Genomic DNA, 17,544 nt, shown 5'->3' with positions numbered 1-17,544 from the left:
ACTGTGGTTGAGAGGTTAGCTGCAGCTAGTTCTAGCCTAGGCGCAGACCACATCAACACAGATCATGATGACGAGCTAGCTCGTAGATTGGCTGTAAATCTGATTTATTGGTTGCAGTGCTGTACTTACATTAATTTACAGGCTATAGTGGTGTGTGTACATGTTCCCTGTGTGTACAGCGTCATATTCTGTTTGAATCAACGGTAGCACGCTCTTACTCCAAACCCGTCACTGAATTATTAGTTCAGTTCAGTTTAGCTCAGTTCAATTCAAGTTTATTTGTTATTCCAGCCATATACAAGTATACAGAAGAGCGAGATATCGTTCTCCAGGTCTACGGTGCCAATACAGACAAGACACTGACAAGACAATGCTAAAGACAATGTTGACATAGACATTTTTTGACAGAGTCCAGGGTTCATAAAGTGCAATGTGCGTAGTGCAATTTACTTTAAGGATTGTGCAAAAGTTGTGCAAAGAATACATCAGACACTATGCCTGACATTAGGCAAAAAAGAACTAAGTTTCCAGATTTGGAGTAGGTGCAGTAGGTACCAGGGTGTTGAGGAGCCTGACAGCCTGTGGAAAAAAAGCTGTTACAGAGTCTGGTATATTGGTATACTGGTATATTACAATATTTTCTCTCGCAGGTTATTGGGATGGGTAGGTGGGGCCTACACAACGTGCAGCCTAGGGGCCTCTGATCACCTTAATCCGCCCCTGTAATCCTTCCTAATTAAAATGAAACTCATTCTCTTTATTCTTTTATGTGTAGTATTGGACCTCAACCAGCTTCTGCAAGCATCTATTGATACTAGATTGGGGCTTTTTGAGGAAACATTTCCAAGTAATAGAAAAAATTCCAGGGTAAACTTTGAATTATAGAAAGCTGAAGAAAAAGACTTTTTTGTTATATTTTTTGTTCAGTGATAACAAAACGATTCACATATTTTTTAAATAGATTTACTTTCTTTTAACAAATCCAAAATAGCTCCAAGATCCTTTTATCTATTTGATGGTTTTACAACATTTGAATGTACACCTTTCGGTATAGTAGATTAATAAAAAACAGGAGCAAGGAATCTCGTTTAATCTATTACTATTTTTATTGTGGTAAGATATTGAGTTTTTCTCATTAAAGTGAAGTAATACACATCCAATGATTGATAATAAGCAAAATGGGTATCTCTAACACGTAAATTAATTTCTGCATTAACAGAGAACTTCAGGACTAAACTAATTTTTGTACCAAGACCAATGACATCGCCCCCTGGTGCTAACTAATGAGCTCCTTCATTCTCATTTGCTGCAAGGCTTTAACAATCATTCTTCAAGACTTCAGGAGGAGCTTTCACATACACAAGTTTATTCTCAAGGGTAAGCAAAAAATATTTCTTATAAATATTATTTCAACAACTATGATATTGTAATATTTCTTGAAGTTAAGGAAAACTTCAGAATCACCAATGGCCAACTAGTAAAATCAGTGCAGGAGGTGAAACGTAAAAAAAAATCATGATACACCTCTTCTTCTACTGATAAATACTGTACATGAAAGTGAAAGTACGGGAAGAAACCACCAGAGACTTTGGTCCTTCCTTTATGCAACATTGATAAAGGGGTCCCTCAGGTAGGCTCAGCACTGGAAGCACCAGTCTCACAAGTCTGTGCTAAGCCTTCAGTCCCATAGGGCAGTATAATAAGAAGTGAGCTGTGCTCTGTGTCTCTTTCTTCCTACAGGGCCACCTGCTCTATTTCTTCCCCACGTTGAGTTCATTTATCAAGTGTCTGATAGAAATATAATTTGTTATAAGTTTGCAACATTAATCACCTTGCTGTCCTACTTCTTGTTTTTTTTTTGTGTGGGGACAAGTAATCTTTCGCTTTCTTTGGGGATGTAACACTCAACTCGAGCAGCTGTAAATGTGCATGGCATTTCTGCAGGCACAGCTACAAGCAGGCCTCAATCCACCAGTGCAAGACTAACCCCGTCTTCCTGTCATTTTACATTTCCCATTGCGTCATTTATGCTCAGCCATCACAAATAGCATGACAGGGCTCCTGAGCTTTGACAATAAACTTTCAGAAAGAAACTCAATGATTGCATGATCAGGGACAACGTCTAATAACAGATTTAAAATACTGTAGATTGGTTTCATTTGTGACTCAGACGCCTGTCACCTCTTTGTCTTGCATAATAGCACAATGATCATGTCATGTACAGTAATGCCAGGTTTGCATGTGTTAAAGTTTAAAGTTAAGAAGACAGAAAAATACCTCTCCCTTTTTATCATTACAGGAGATGATGTGGTTGTGATGATTGCCATGGAAAAACAAGAAGTGCAGGTATGAAACTGACTGTTTACCAAAGAAAGGCAGTTTTAGCAGTATTAGGACAAAAGAACTGATAAAATGCAAGGCATGCACTAGAATGCCAGAGCAAGTGATCTTGCTTCAACTCTGATGGAGGCTGGATATTCTGAGTGGCTTTGTGATTGAAGCTAATCTATGAGACATTCTGCTTTTGTTGTGTGACCACATACAAATATATACCTGTTTGATGCTATCTCAACAGAAGCACATCTCTAAAAGCAGGCATAATCATTTTCTTTAAATCAGTACAATTGTAATGCAAACTTTGGCTGCATAATTGTTTTTTTTAATTGAATTACTGGCATCCATCATGGACCAATTTCATTTTATCAAAAAACAATTCTGCAAGGTGATGGCAGCCACAAATGGTGAGGTGTTCAGTGAGGGGAGATAGAGCATGACTAAACTAACATGCAAATCAGTTTTATTTGCTTTAACAAAGACAACTAAACCTGCCAAGAGCGGAAACAGGCTTTTGTCATGTACTGTAGGTGGAATGACAGAAATTATTGTTTACTGGGAAGACACTGAAATTATGTTTGCCAGTCAAGACAGAGCTAAAGGCATCTTCGACTCTGACAGTAAAGTACTGATATAAATGCAGTTGTGTTGCACTTAAAATCAAAAACCCTTATTGTGAGCATTCCTCAGAAAGCTAAACATTTTACATCACATTGGTACAGTTGCAAATGCTTTCTCTTGGGCTTTCAGAATTGTTCTTCTCCTTTGTCTAATACATGTCGCAAACCAAAAACAACAACAAACTGAAAGGAAATTAGGTTTATGACACAGAAAGGAACAACTGGGTAGAAACCAGCACACTAACCTTTCTTATCACCAAAATAGAGAGTCTGTTGAGCTGGATTTGACCACTGGAGGGAAGTGTTGTCATTGTGATCCACCCGGCAGGTCAGGTTTACCGTTCCTCCTTCTGTGACTGTCACATTCTGAGCAATTGGAAACTGCCCTTGGCCGCCTGTGACAGAGAGAGAGAAAAGAAAAATACAAAATAAAGTAACCTGTTTTGTTTTTTAGTATTCATGCTATAAAAGAGAGAGATATTATCATGAGTCTCCCTCACAGCTACAGTAAGTCTCAAAGAAAAGGTTAAGAATGCATCTATTTCAAAGCTAACGCAGGGCCTTTCTAGCACATACTGTATATTTTCCACTTATAACTAACAGATGTATCATTACAATGACTTCAAGCAAAGAAAAAAGTTTTTGGATCAAAATAATTAAATAAAATATGATTCTTTTGTACAGGTAAAGACCTGTTTTTCCTAATAACCTTTTCCAATGGAAAATCAGCACAGTTTTCTTAACAATACAGTCAGGGAATGTATATTCAGAGTGAAAACTTTGTGAAGGATATTATTAACCATAAGGGAGTGGGTGTTTATCTGTTTACCGGTAATTTTCACTGATTGCTTCAGATCCTTTCATGATGTCTACACTGTCAACTTCCACCTGAGCTAGACAGCAAACTACCCTTCAATTACTTTAAATGTAACCATGTTAACATGGTGATTGAATTATACTTTTCAGTTGAAGGGAGACAAACAAGTCAACAGAGCAATTACACCAGCAGTGAGAACTGTGTCAATAAAGAAAGAGAAAAACAAGTCAGTAAGTTTACATTCCTTAAAAAGGTTGACTGCAGTTTACAGAGAAAAATGAAAAACAAAAAATCGGTAATGCAGGGGGACAGCATGACAATGCATAATGTAAGGAGCTGCTGAAATGGTGTGTCAGCATCCTTAGTTTTCTATTAAGGACAGTTTCAGAGAATTGAACTGGGATTGCGTGGCTCCAAATCAAACACGCTGTCAGCGTGTCTAAAGCTCCAAAACTCTCTGAGCCATGCAACAGACACGGCTATAGACAGTGTTTAACTCAAATGCTCAGGAGTTCATCATAAGAGACAGGCATAACAGAAGCATGGGGATACAGCACAGCAAGGCCCACTATAAGCATAATGTTCATCTAAAAGCAAGAGAAATGGAATAGGTGTAAGGTAAAAGCATCACGGAAATTCTAAATCATAGCAGTCAAACAACAAGAGTGAGCACAAGCAAGAAAGAACAGTTTCTTATGAATTCAGTGTAAAACAAGGGTGCTACTTTGCAGCTATTCTTCGTCACATTGTTCTTTGCCTCTAATTGGCAGCATGGCCCAATTAGTGTCGGTTATGTTCTGCATTTAAGTGTCTGCTTTTGCAACTGGGTGGTAAATTGGCACATAATCCCAAACATACGGCTCTTCGCACCAAGATGATGCATAAATACAGCAATTCATGATGGTGAACACAGGGATAAAATTCTCATAATCACAAAGCTTTCATTTTGAAATATTTGAAAAGGTTTATTCGTCTGAAGTCTTTTAATTACTTTCTAGAAGTCTTACTTCAGTGTTTTGGGTTTCCCTAACTACAGAATGTTTTAAAGAATAAAAACAAGCAAAAATTCCATTAAAACACATTCCATTAGAGCTGCAGCCTAGTTTGCCCTTTTGTAAAAATACCACAGATAAATCAGCTTTGATATTGTACTTACTGTAGTAATTCAATATATTTCAAAGCACTTTTTAACAGCTATCTTAATAAACTCACATTCAGCATTAAACAAAAAGTGTAACAGGTCTATATTGCAAATAAATGTGAAACTCATTAAGTTTTTCCCTTTTGTCTTGGTTGCCTCTCAAGGAGATAAAAGAAATGACTATCACAAAATGGGAAAATTCAGGTCACCCAGTGCTGTAAATATTACATCAACCTTAGGTAACATGTCGGCATATCCAAAAACAAAGTGAATAGAAAAGATGGTATAACAACAACATCACATAACCCATACTGAACTTTAAGTTGGAAACATTTTATACTCTATGGGGCCTGCTTGTCCCAAATTACATATAGTAAACACTTCTTATCTGGCCCACTGAGAGACTCTAAATGATTAACCACTGTAAGTGAAGGTCACATAAATCGGAAAGACATTTCAGTCTTTCACATGGGGATGGTGCCCTGGTAATAATAACAGGTCATAGAAATTCTCTGCCCCCGGGCACTGGGCTGTTTTTACACTGCAAGTTACATCAACCAACAGGCTTGCTTAAGGGGACATGTGTATGCCCTGTATATATTGTGCATATGTTGTACATACAGTAAGTTGTATATGTCCTTGTATTTTCAAGTGGGGATTGGTTGAATATTGCCTTTTAAAAGTATCCTTATTTCAATATCAAAAGGCTTCGCAGAGACTATAAAGGAAGCTCTGGAAACCCTGTGATTCCATGCCTTGCTGTGACTTTCATCTCTCAATAAAACTAATAAATAATATAAGTAGATTTTTGAAGCTATCTGTTAATTCAACAAATTGAATTTGCCTTCTCCTCTCTAAACCCGACTTGCTTTCTTGTTCCAAAAGTGCAGGAGTGGCTGCGTAAGTAATTGCCACCGAACATGCAAGTCAAGCTTTGGAGAGCTTGCTTCCAGAACTTGGGCACCATCAAGGACTGGCCCAGGGCTAATGATGCAGTGTAATAATGAATGAATAACAACATAAGAATGTTTACAATAACCGAGGAGGACATTTGGTTCATCTAACCCATTTGGGTTTCAGCAGCTAAATCTTCTGGTGATCTTATCTACCCATTTAATGGGAGAAGCCGGGGTTTCAGCTTCATCATCATGGCTGGGTAGCTTGTTTAGGACTCCCAAAACTCTTTGTTTAAATATAAATGCAAACTATTATAATACACCCATCTATCCATTGAATAAAACCACTTTATTCAATGCAGAATAATGGGGGAGACGGAGCCTATCCGAGCAATCGAGGCAGGATACACTCTGGACAGGAAGCCAGTCTGTTGTCTTTGGACTGGAAGAGGAAACCAGAGCACCTGGAGACAAAACACATGAGCACAGGGAGAATATACAAACTCCACACATACTGCACACCAGGAACTGAACCCAAGGCCCCTGCACTAAGAGGCAGCAATGCTAACCACGGCACCACCATGTCATCCACAATACAATGTTTTATTATTTTTGATAAATAGTGCTGGATAAAAAAAAACTGACCCAAAATCTGAAAATAATTTTAGGATTAACATCTAAAAATAGTGTAATTTACACCATGTGCACGGAGGGTATATGGTTTATAGCTTTGAAAAACATTACTCTTTCTGCCTTCAGTTTGTCTAAACAGATGTCCACATGTGTATTGATTCCCTACCTCAGAGGTTTATGCGATTGTATCACAGTTCTGTCATTCACACACCAAGCTCAGCTCAGCCTGTTAGCTGCAGAGGATTAGTTGTTCCTCTCTTTAGTATTAAGGTCAGCAGAGGTTGAGAGAAATGAGGGTCCTTCTACATATCCAAGCTCTAGGTTTCAATGAACCTTCTTAACTAAGGCTCCCAGAGGGGGCACCTAGGCACTGAAGCATGGAGTAGTGCTCACTGTGGAGAGAAGGTCACAAAAATCACATAAAATGATAAAGGGCACCTGTGTGAAAAAAGTACATCTTTTGTATAAAACATAAAAATGAACCTTTGTAATACAATATAATTGGTTGTCTAGATCTGAAAAAAGGTAATTATGTATTTTATTTAGAATAACAAATTATTGTTTTCTTATCCAGTGTTGTTATGTTATAACATTAAAGTAGGATATTGAGATACCAAATCATAGAGGTCTAATAGGATATATATAAATCCTTTAGGAAATAATGTAAAGTAAGGCTGTTGATAGTGCTGTGTCTCTTAAAAACAGGCCATTGAGGCTGGTTTATTGCTGCTGACTGGCTGCTAACAACGGGACTGTCTATATAAAAACTGAACGGTTGGCAATGTTAGCTTTCCTTTAACCAGAAAGAGGCATTTCTGGAGAATTAACGGACGTAAAGCCCTTCTATCTACAAATATATATCCTGTATGTATGCAGCTCAAGTTTGCAAAGTGGGAGGTGTATTAACATCCATGATGGTTATGGGTTGTGATTAACCTATGCCAGTAGTAGGAAAATGAACAGCAACAACAAATGCTGCACAACAATGACACTGACAGCTGACACGGCAGGAAGCACCACTGCAGCCTCAATCCACTCATTTCCCTGAGGTGCTTAATTGATGCCATACCAGGTGACAAGGCCAGCTACAGAAGGTCTGGGATACTGGAGGTACTGTGACAGCTATTCCAGCCACAGGAGCCCCTGCTTGTCATGTTGAGATGGGTATAAAATGTTGACGATGTCTGAAAACAGCTTCAGAACAAACGTCAACACATCAGCTGGGTGAGCTTCTCTGTTAGTGTGACTGACGAGAATAGGGGCAGTCCCTAATGCTGCCTTTCCTTCTGTAATATTTCCAAAGTATTGTAACAGCTGGATGGTGGCAGTGCACTTTTGTTAACCTCAGGCACCTACAGTCTGGCATGTAGCATATCTAAAGCTCTGATTTGCATCTCTGGAATCAATCTCGTGAATGTTTTCCAGGCTGGCAAAGCTCAAATGTTTAAAATGACAGTCACTCTGAAAGCTTTATACCTGTGTGCATGCAGCATAAACGTATCCATGTAATAATGGGTGTTATTGGATTGGATATCGCTTTTCTTTGTACCACAAAGATGTATAAACGCAAGAGATCTTAAATAGTTTTATTGCCTACAGTATTTAATGTGGTCTGGCTGCACATCAGATAACAATTGCATTACTAGTATGGTTATATCATCTCTGGGAAATATTTACTAATATTTAATATTAGTGAGCTAAATATCTATATTCTTAAAACAACTAAAATAAGCATACAGTATCTATCTTGAGTTGTTTTACTGTCTAATTAACCATTACTTTAGAATGCAACATTAATCCCAAGCATTCCAGTTCATATTCAAGTAATTTGACATGGTAACCCCAAGTAACCCATCCTTTCTCACTGCACGCATTCCATTTTAGTCTTAAAGCACTCCTGCCATAACAGCAACCAGCTATTTCAAATGGGTTCATATAATGGACCAGCTGTCTCTCTAAACTGTCTATATCAGTTTGAGCTGTGGGTGGGAAGCTTAAAGACCATTTTGGAGAGAAAATAAGTGCAGGCATTTACATGAGGTTACAAGATGGAAATTTACTGCAACTGAATTTTATTAGTCATCTATTAAAATAGGTGAAGAACACAGGGGAAGTTATCTAATTGTCTATTAATGAAATTGGTCTAGTCACAGTGAGTGCAGCTTAAGCGTTATCAGTTAGAACAGGGAAGAGAGAAGGTACTTGGCAGAGAAAGGAGGGCTGGCAGTTCAGCCACCAACTGAAATGTTTTCCATATATTTCAGAGGAGAGAGGCTGCGTATCCCATAGGGTTAAGAGGGAAAAGGTTGGTTCACTCTCCCCTTCCTAGGTTAGGTTAAAAAAGAAGCAGCATAGTTCACTCTCCTGCCATAAGGTTTAGACATAATGGGAATCCAGTCACTAGAAGCAGGTTAGGAAATAATTTAGAGTGAGAAAATTATTACAATATGCTTGGTGCAGCCTTAGACCTGCTTTTCAATTCTCTGCAATTTACCAAACACTGTTCTGTAACATAGTTTTATAACTACTGTATATGGCATAATAGTAAAAATGGCACGAAGGTTCTCAGATGCCATTCTATCTAATAAGGGGGACCTACCAAAGTTCAGAAAACAGGATTGTATTGGATTACTCATTTATGAATAGTAAAGTGGCTGCATGATGGGTTAGCATTACTGCCTCACAGGACTTGGGCCCTAGGTTCACTTTCTAGGGTGCTATCTGCATGGAAGTTGAATGTTCTCCACATGTTCCAGGTGCTTTCGTTTCCTCCCACAGTCCAGTGACATACTGATAGGTTAATTGGCACTGGTGTGATTGTGTGCATGTTTGTGTCTGTGTGTGATATATCCTGCCTTGTGCCCAGTGCATGTTGGAATAGGTTCTGGCTCCCCTGTGACCCTACATTGGATAAATCGGTTAGAAAATGGATGGATGGAAATAGAGAAGGAAAGGGTTATTACTAAACAGTACCTGCCAGTTGCCAATTTTTGCTTGATGTATATAATCTTTGGGTTGACAGTGTGCACAGGTTGTCTAAGATAATTTAGCAGTGGCTGCATCAATGTAACAATTTTCTGCAACCAATGAGCTTATCTTTGCTTAACTGCTTTGGACGTTTTTGCTATAGAACAAAAATCATGGTTCTATATTTACTGATCAGTTAGAGAGGGCAATCTTTACAAAAAAACATAGCAGAAATAATAACATATCTGGACATGTGCTGACAGAACATTTGATTTCTCATTCTATTTATGGTCAGCTGTAGCTTAAGTAGGGCAGTTAACATTGCTGTCTTGCTGTGATGGGGTCCTGGGGTGCTATCTGTGTGGAGCTTGTATGTTCGCCCTGTGTTCACAGGGGTTTCACAGTCTAAAAACATATTGGTAGGTTAATTGGCTTCTGGGAAATTGGCCCTGGTGTGTGTGCTTATCTGTGACTGCCCTGTGATGGACTAGTGTACTATCTAGCTTTTATCACTCCTTGAACGCATTGCTTGCTGGGATAGGCTCTAGCTTCCTCAGTATCCTGTACTGAATAGAGCAGTTAGAAATTGGATATATTAAGTTAAAGTATAAGAAGCTCCTTACAAAATGAGCTATATCTAAAAAAGGAAAAAAAAGTTTCACACAATAATATTAATTCCAAATGTTATTTTAAAGGTAAAGTTTAAAGTTGCACTTTCTGTAGCCCATACACACAGCAATACACAATACGCACAGCAATATGGATGTAGTAATGTACGTACCATAGCACTTCTTGAAACTGGAAGCATTTACATTGCATACAAGTCTTGCAGAAAAAAGTTAATTGGCAGGAATGTTATGACATTGTAGTGTCATCTTTATACAGTAGATCTCAAAAGCTAAGGAAGGCTGGGACTGCTCAAAAGTGGGATGGGAGATTTTCAGGAAACATCAGGTTGCTATCTTAAGTTGTGTTTGTAGACCAGTATGCAGTTTTTTTTTCCATTTGAAGCAGAATTTCCAAACCAATGCCCAGGTACGGTAACCAAGGACATTGTTCTGTTAGGAGCTGACATCCTTGTTGATCAGATGTTAAAATGAGATCCTGACTACTTGGTCATTATACCATAAGATCACAGCACTATGTGAAAGATTAGGGGTGTTAAACGTGGTGTTTAACGTGGATCAATTCCACATATTATATACTAAAGCGCTTGCTGAATAAAACACTACACCTTTTATGTAACTTGAAGAAGTAATAGAGTAGCATGTGTCTTGAAACAGGGGTTCTCAAAACTGTTCCATTGAACCCATTCACCGGCTAGTTTTTGTTATAGACACTCTTTACTTAATTAAATCAGAACCTTTGCATGTTTTTCTATAAATTCAAAAGTTAGAAATTTAATAAATGTGATATTCACAAAGTCAAAGCAGAGAAAGAAGTTCAGATGAACCTACTTATTAGATCAATCAATGGTTCAATTATGTAACTAAGAGTTCAGCTGAAATGAAAACCAGCAGGAGTGTGAGCTGGGAATCCATTTCTTAGGGGACATACAGTAGTAAAATAGAATGCACTCTAAAGACAAAAAACAATCAATGCTTAATCTATGCTCTTCCTAAAAGACTGCTATTGTTCTCAAAAGTACTGTGTTTTTTGTAATTACACTGCAGTCTAAGCAAGACAAAATCCAATCATTTGCAGATAAATGAAATGAAGTCCTGGGAAGACATATACAGTACTGTAACTTCTTTTTCAGAACAAAATCCTTCCAGACCTAGTTGCCAACCCCAGGGTTTTAAAACCACTGCCCTCTCTATTGAATCTTTCTGTCAAATTCTTTCCATTCATATCAGCTCAGCCTTTTTTTGTGCTTATTTTGCTTAGATTTTGAATATCACAAGAACACAGTGAAAATATGCATTTAAAGGTTCTGGGGAATTAATTATAAGTTCTGCCCTCGAGGCTTTTGGCTACAAAATAAAAGCTGGGGCTACATGTTAATTATCTACTTGTGTGTAGTTTCGGCTGGAGTAAATTAAGCATGGTCCAGCTGTTAAAAGGAAAGTGCTGGTCTGTTGGCAGGACTGATTCCACATTTTAACTGCCCTCCAGCACAAGATTGAAAAGAGAAATGTGAATAAAGGTTTTCCAGTATAAGAAATGATTTGTAAACGAAGCTGGCACCCCTAGGGACCCCCCAGGGAAGACTTGAGAACCTGGGAGTAAATCACTGCTAAGAGAAGGCAATAGAGAGACATAGAGAGACTCCTGAAGAATCTTTAAACATTTCTACTTATTGAGCATGTGGAAAAAGCTTTCTTTTTCACGCAAGAAGACAATTTTACTGTGGAGTGTAAATCACTGCCTGTGGAACAGATTACATTTAATAGAAAACCCTCCTAGGTTAAGTAAAAAGCCCACGTGCAAGCCAACATTTAATGAGAAAACCACTGTATGATGTGTCTTTCTTGTGTTGCTCTACTAACATCTTTCTTCTAGACTAAAGGAAAATAGGAGTGTACTTTTTGGATCTGAAAAAAAACCCACATCAGAGACAAGTGTTTAGAAGCAATTTACTTCAAACACTTCTGGTTTCCTTACAGTTTTAATTACAGCATATACAACAATTAGCTTGATTTGATAACTGCTCATAGTGTCTGTTTTATAAGAAAAGAAACGCAACATAGTATCTCCATATGCTTTTGCCGTACAGTATGTTTTGCCAGCTGCACGTACTGTAGTTGCTTATTTAAATCCCTCTAAATCTCATGTGAGTGGCAAACTGCACTGATTTTGAATACAAATGAAATAGACCTGTGCATGGCTTTCAATACAATATAAATGGCAGGCAGGTGTTAATCATAAATCAAAAACTACCAATTTACCACCTCACCAACCCCTAATTAATGTAAAAAAACACAATTCTGCAACGTACCATCTTGGAACATTTATCAGGTGTTTCTACTTAATTGCTTCTTTACATTTAAAAACTAAAAAATACATATTTTTACGTAAAGCATGTTAAGATATAAAATATAATCCATTTTAATGTGACAAAATCCAAATACATTTTCAAATACTTGACTTCCTAAGGTCACAGTATTTATTCTGTACGTCTGTATAATTCCTATAAATTACCAAGGACAAAAAGGAGGAAAGTGTTTTGGAAGCAGTTTACATTGAGTGATTCTTTATCATCTTAATTGCATCATATAAAGTAATCAGTTTGATTTGGTAACTAATCATTACCCACAGTGTCTTGTAAGAAAGTAAATGCATCACGGCGCTTTTCATTGATCCTCTTTATTCACTAAAACAGATGATCCAATGGAGCCGAGAAGCTGACATGTTCAGGTGACCAAGCGGATACTAACTCAAACTACAAAGTAAAACATACTGTACACTGCATCATGGTAAATTGTGTAAAACTATGCTTTACTCATATTGTAAAGCCTTTAGATTCTTAAAACATGGATGTAGTGTTTTGATCACTAAAGGGCCAGAGAAAACAGCCAATACTTGGTGATTCTGGCATTTATTTCTGTAATTAATTTAAAAAATGAGTCGGCTATTAAACTATGGCATTACCTCTTTTATTTTTTTTCTCAGGGTATAAATAACAGAGCTTGATATCTTTGCTACATACCATGGGATAAAAAAATAAACCCATTTCACACAGAACAAAATACTTTATATGTTGTAATTCCCAAACGTAGATGTATTAATGAAGATTAAATTACAAGTTAAAATGAAAGTATAAAGGTTCAGGGAAAACACAGAAAATAACTCCAAGTTGCACTATTTCTGGTAAGATATGGTCAAACTGTATTTTCTGATAGCCATTTTAAAAATGTATGCTATTATTGTTACAATTTGCAATTTATATGTAAAATGAAAAACAAAACCGACACAAAAAGCATGAGGAGTCATGAAAATGAACATCTATCAGTGTGCTTTCAATTGGCTACAGGTTATATTATGCAGGCTAGAAGTCTTACAGTAGGAAAGTCGTAATGCCAGCATTTCTATTGAGAATAAGCAGACATTGGGAGCAAAAACAGAAAAAGTGAAAATCAATGTATGGGGACTTACATTCCCTTTAAGAACAATTGTGTACTGCTATCAGCAATGATGAGGTATATTGGAAGACTACACACCCTGAGAGAACAATGGGAATTGGAGCTGCTGGTAGGCAGCAAAAAATAGGCAGTAATGGTTCTAGTCAGGGTACCTAAGGCAAAATAAACACATATAGAGAATACTGTATATACTACAGATAAAATGAAAGCATTTCTATGCATAGATAAAGATGATAAATAACTTATATAAAGTGACAATGTGTGGTATTGTGGTTGTGCCTTTTTTCTGCATTTTTTATAAGTACAGAATGTGCTGTACATTATGCACTGTGCAATGTATAAAATAAAGATAAAGTCCAAACAAGAGCTGATTCTGGTTCTTGCAGCATTAAACACTTTCCAGAAGAATTTGCTGACATTATTTTAAAATGAATTCTTTCTTAGTAGAAGAATACCAAGGCCTATAACTTTAACATATTTGAAGTAAGCTGTTAATAAAGATACTTAAAAATCTTATAGAGCCCTCTAACAGAAAATATGTTTCATAACACAACAAAAATAGAATACTAATGGATGAAGGAACATGTCAGAGTTAAAAATGGGAAATGTTCAGAAGGAAAAGGCAAAATGGCTGATATATTTAATACGTTTTGTTCTGGTGTTTCCAATCAAAGTAGTCAACGACATTCTACAGTATGTGGCATATATAATTGCATGCTGTTGCAAGAAGTATATATGGTGGAAAAGTATTAGAGGTACTAGAAGCACTCAGATTTTCAAAATGCTTAATATGAACTATGAGGGGACCCTATTCAATTATTCAAATATTCTTAAAAACATTGACAAAGCCCTATGAACTTTGGTTCATGAAGCTAGAATCAGAGGACACTAATAGACAATTAGGTAAGATTATTCAAAACTGAATACGCTTCAGTGAACAGGACAGGTACTTATTTACAAAAAAATAAGCTAGATGGGCTAAATGGCTGCTTCTCATTTACAATATTACCTATGCTCTAAGCCAAAAGTATTGCATATGGATGTCTGCATCTACCCCATGTTGTGTTTGGATTTTTTAGCTACAAAGCTTGATATCTTTCCTATATTGCATGGGTTTAAAAATAAACCCATTTCACAAAGAACAAATTACAGCTTTTTAGCGGTATTATATCTGACCATAGATGGTAAATATTCATACAATGTACATTCATCAAGGAATCTTTTGTGATCATTTTTTAGTACATTTGATAATATTGATTATTATATGGCTCAGGTCTTCCAAAAGGAGGCCAGTCTCAACTGAGGCCAAGCAAAGGAGAAGCACTTAAATTCACACATTTTCAAAACTGGTCTCTACTTTGGTGCCTATAGCCATGCATTTATGTGAATATTTGATGCACAAGCAACAGGAAAGCATAATCTCAAACACAGAACGTTGTATGCATTCTGCCGTGGTTCAACACAGGCAGGAGACTGAATAATAAAATCAGCTGTTACAAGCAGCTGTTACATGCTACAATGCAGATGATGTGGCTGATGCCTGCTGTATAATCAATAGTTCACTTGAATTAGCCAGTGGCAAAGAAAAGGAGAGCGACTGAAATGTTTCTGCTTGCAGGTACTGTACATATCATAGTCTAATGCCTTCTTCTCCAAGAGTTTCTTGTAGCTGCTAGAATACAGTATATCAACCCAGAAGTTGAGCTGCCTTCAAAGATATTGTTGTAGTTCAGTTGTTCATTCATCCTGAGGTGCCAGTGAAACCCCGAGCTTATTTCAAGTGTATTTTAAATATGGATACTTCAGAGCTATCCATTCTACAGTGTTGAAGCAGACTGTTAGACATTCAAGCCTTTTAACTAAAATGATCAAATATATAACATCCGATTCAAAATTAACACCTCTGTGCTTTTATCCTGCTTTATCTAAGCATTTCTCAAAGGGTTGGCTTACCAACATATTTCTACAGTGATGCAGGGAAATTGCAAACAGCCCTACCCATCATCAGCATTCAAATTAGCACTACTTTTTACTAAGTGATCAAAAGAATTGATTGGCAACTCAACTGTTTATGATGCCCACACAATGACCCAAACCAAACCTGCATGAAGAAATCCTAACTGGCAGTCACAAACGTTTGTATTGTATATACAGGTACTTCTTTTCTGGACAGCTAGAAAGGAGCACAAGGCAGACACACTTTTCTATTTGATATTTGTTTCACAAAAGAAGAATAATAATAAGAATTTTCAGCTGCAAAATACCGTGGCACAGTGATGCAGTGGTAGGTATTGCTGCCTCAGAGTGCTGGGGCCCTGGATTCAATTCTGGACCCTGTTTGTATGTTCTCCCTATGATCACGTGGGGTTTCGCCAGGTGCTCTGATGTCCTCCCACAGTCCAAAGACATCCTGGTAGGTTAACTGGCTTGTGGGATAATTGGCCCTGGTGTAAGTGTGTCTGTGTGTGCCCTGTGATGGACTGGTGTCCCATCCAGGGTGTAAGCTGCCTTGTGCCGGATGCCCAGCTCCCCCACGACCCTTAGCTGTTAGAAAATGGATGGATTGATCTGTAAAGTGAAACTATTTGCCATTGTGATTGTTGAAGATCATAAAAATCTGATTAAAAGCAGGAATTATCTTTTTAAACACTGAAGTACAAAGTGTTTTATGAAATATTTTTTTATAGTTCTCACAATTCTGTTTCCTTATAATCACAAAAAGCATTAAGTTAACCAACATTTGAGTGTCAGATTTACCATTTAAAATACTGTTAATGTTACTTTCCAACTTTAGAATAGTAGCTGTAAATGAAATATTTCTGTGTTTTTGGAGTACATACTACATTTATTTTATGTACTTTTAGCCCTTTTCCCACAGGAATGAAACCGTTCCTTCCTAGCTTCCTGGGATAGCACATAGAAAGACATTTGTGAGGTTTCTGTCATCATCAAAATCACTTCGCAAAGAACTGTTAATAAGCCCATGACTTATGTACAATGCCAACCACTGTCATTACACCAGTGCTAAAAGCATGACTGAATCATGAATCCAAAATCACACGGCAACATAAATAAGGCTTTGCCTTGACTTTGATCGTGATAATATGATACCAAATCTATCCATTTGCCAGAGACATAATACTTGGTTCAATTATCAAAATCTGGCTCAGTGCATCTCAGTGAAAGGAAAAGAATGATGCATCAGTAGATCCCTATAGTCTTAAAGTACTGTAGTTCTTGCCACTTTTCCATAGGCTTTGCACCTGGTTTCTCATTTGACATATGAAGTAATGCTACAGTTCTAGTTTCTGTACATTTGTTTTTTGTACATGTTTTTACATGTTAAGCAATATTGTATATAATCATTTCTAGAGTGGTTCATTATATCGAGTTTAATTGTTTTCTCTTACAATTTGCTAAACCATTATAATATATTTACATTTGTGGTGACTTTGTACACTGTATCTATTAAATCAGTACATCAGGATGACACTAGAAATCTTTTAATTAATTATCTTTCTTTTCTTTCAATCAATTTACTATAATGTTACTTCTCTATATATTTATTTTGAATTGAAACATTTGAAAAGAATACTTCAACAATACAATACAGTGAAATAACATTTAAAAAAAATCAATATTAAATAATTCTTTGGCATTTATGAAGATGAGATCCAGTTCTTATCTTTCCTTTTGTTTTAAAATGTCAGCTGTTTTTGTGAAAATAACTATCTTGGCTCTCTGGATTAGAATTTTTTATTCTGTCTCATTACAAAGGATATGTGAAATCTATTTAGGGAAGATATATGCAGCTTTTCAACACAAAAGGAAAGAAGGCATTAACACTGAAATTCACATTTTCAAGACTAGAATACAGTAAATGTTCAATATCAAAGAAGGGCTTCTATTCAGTCATTTTTATGAAGCAAAAATCAAGTGTCAATTTACCATCTGCTTAAAGATTGGATCAAAAAAGTTGTTGGGGCTTGTCCACTTTGAGAGCATATATTAGAGATATTTATTTTATTTCCATGAAATAGCCTCTTAAAAACTT

The 17,544-nt window shown here is 36.8% G+C and overlaps 1 protein-coding gene across 2 annotated transcripts in view; it reads right to left on the bottom strand.

The window, feature by feature from the left end:
* The window catches only part of LOC148830690 (cell adhesion molecule 2-like), a 691,585-nt gene that overhangs the window by 144,987 nt on the left and 529,054 nt on the right, over window positions 1-17,544 (bottom strand). For both annotated transcript variants that reach the window (XM_088921768.1, XM_088921769.1), the window contains exon 3: window positions 3,200-3,349. In XM_088921768.1, coding sequence (XP_088777894.1) covers window positions 3,200-3,349 — 150 coding nt within the window. The remainder of the gene's footprint in view (window positions 1-3,199; window positions 3,350-17,544) is intronic.

The sequence above is a fragment of the Atractosteus spatula genome, chromosome 7 (genome assembly GCF_055471065.1).
Source record: "Atractosteus spatula isolate fAtrSpa1 chromosome 7, fAtrSpa1.hap1, whole genome shotgun sequence".
NCBI lineage: Eukaryota > Metazoa > Chordata > Actinopteri > Semionotiformes > Lepisosteidae > Atractosteus > Atractosteus spatula.
Note: the sequence above shows the minus strand (reverse complement) of the source record. Positions and strands in the feature narration are given on the sequence as shown.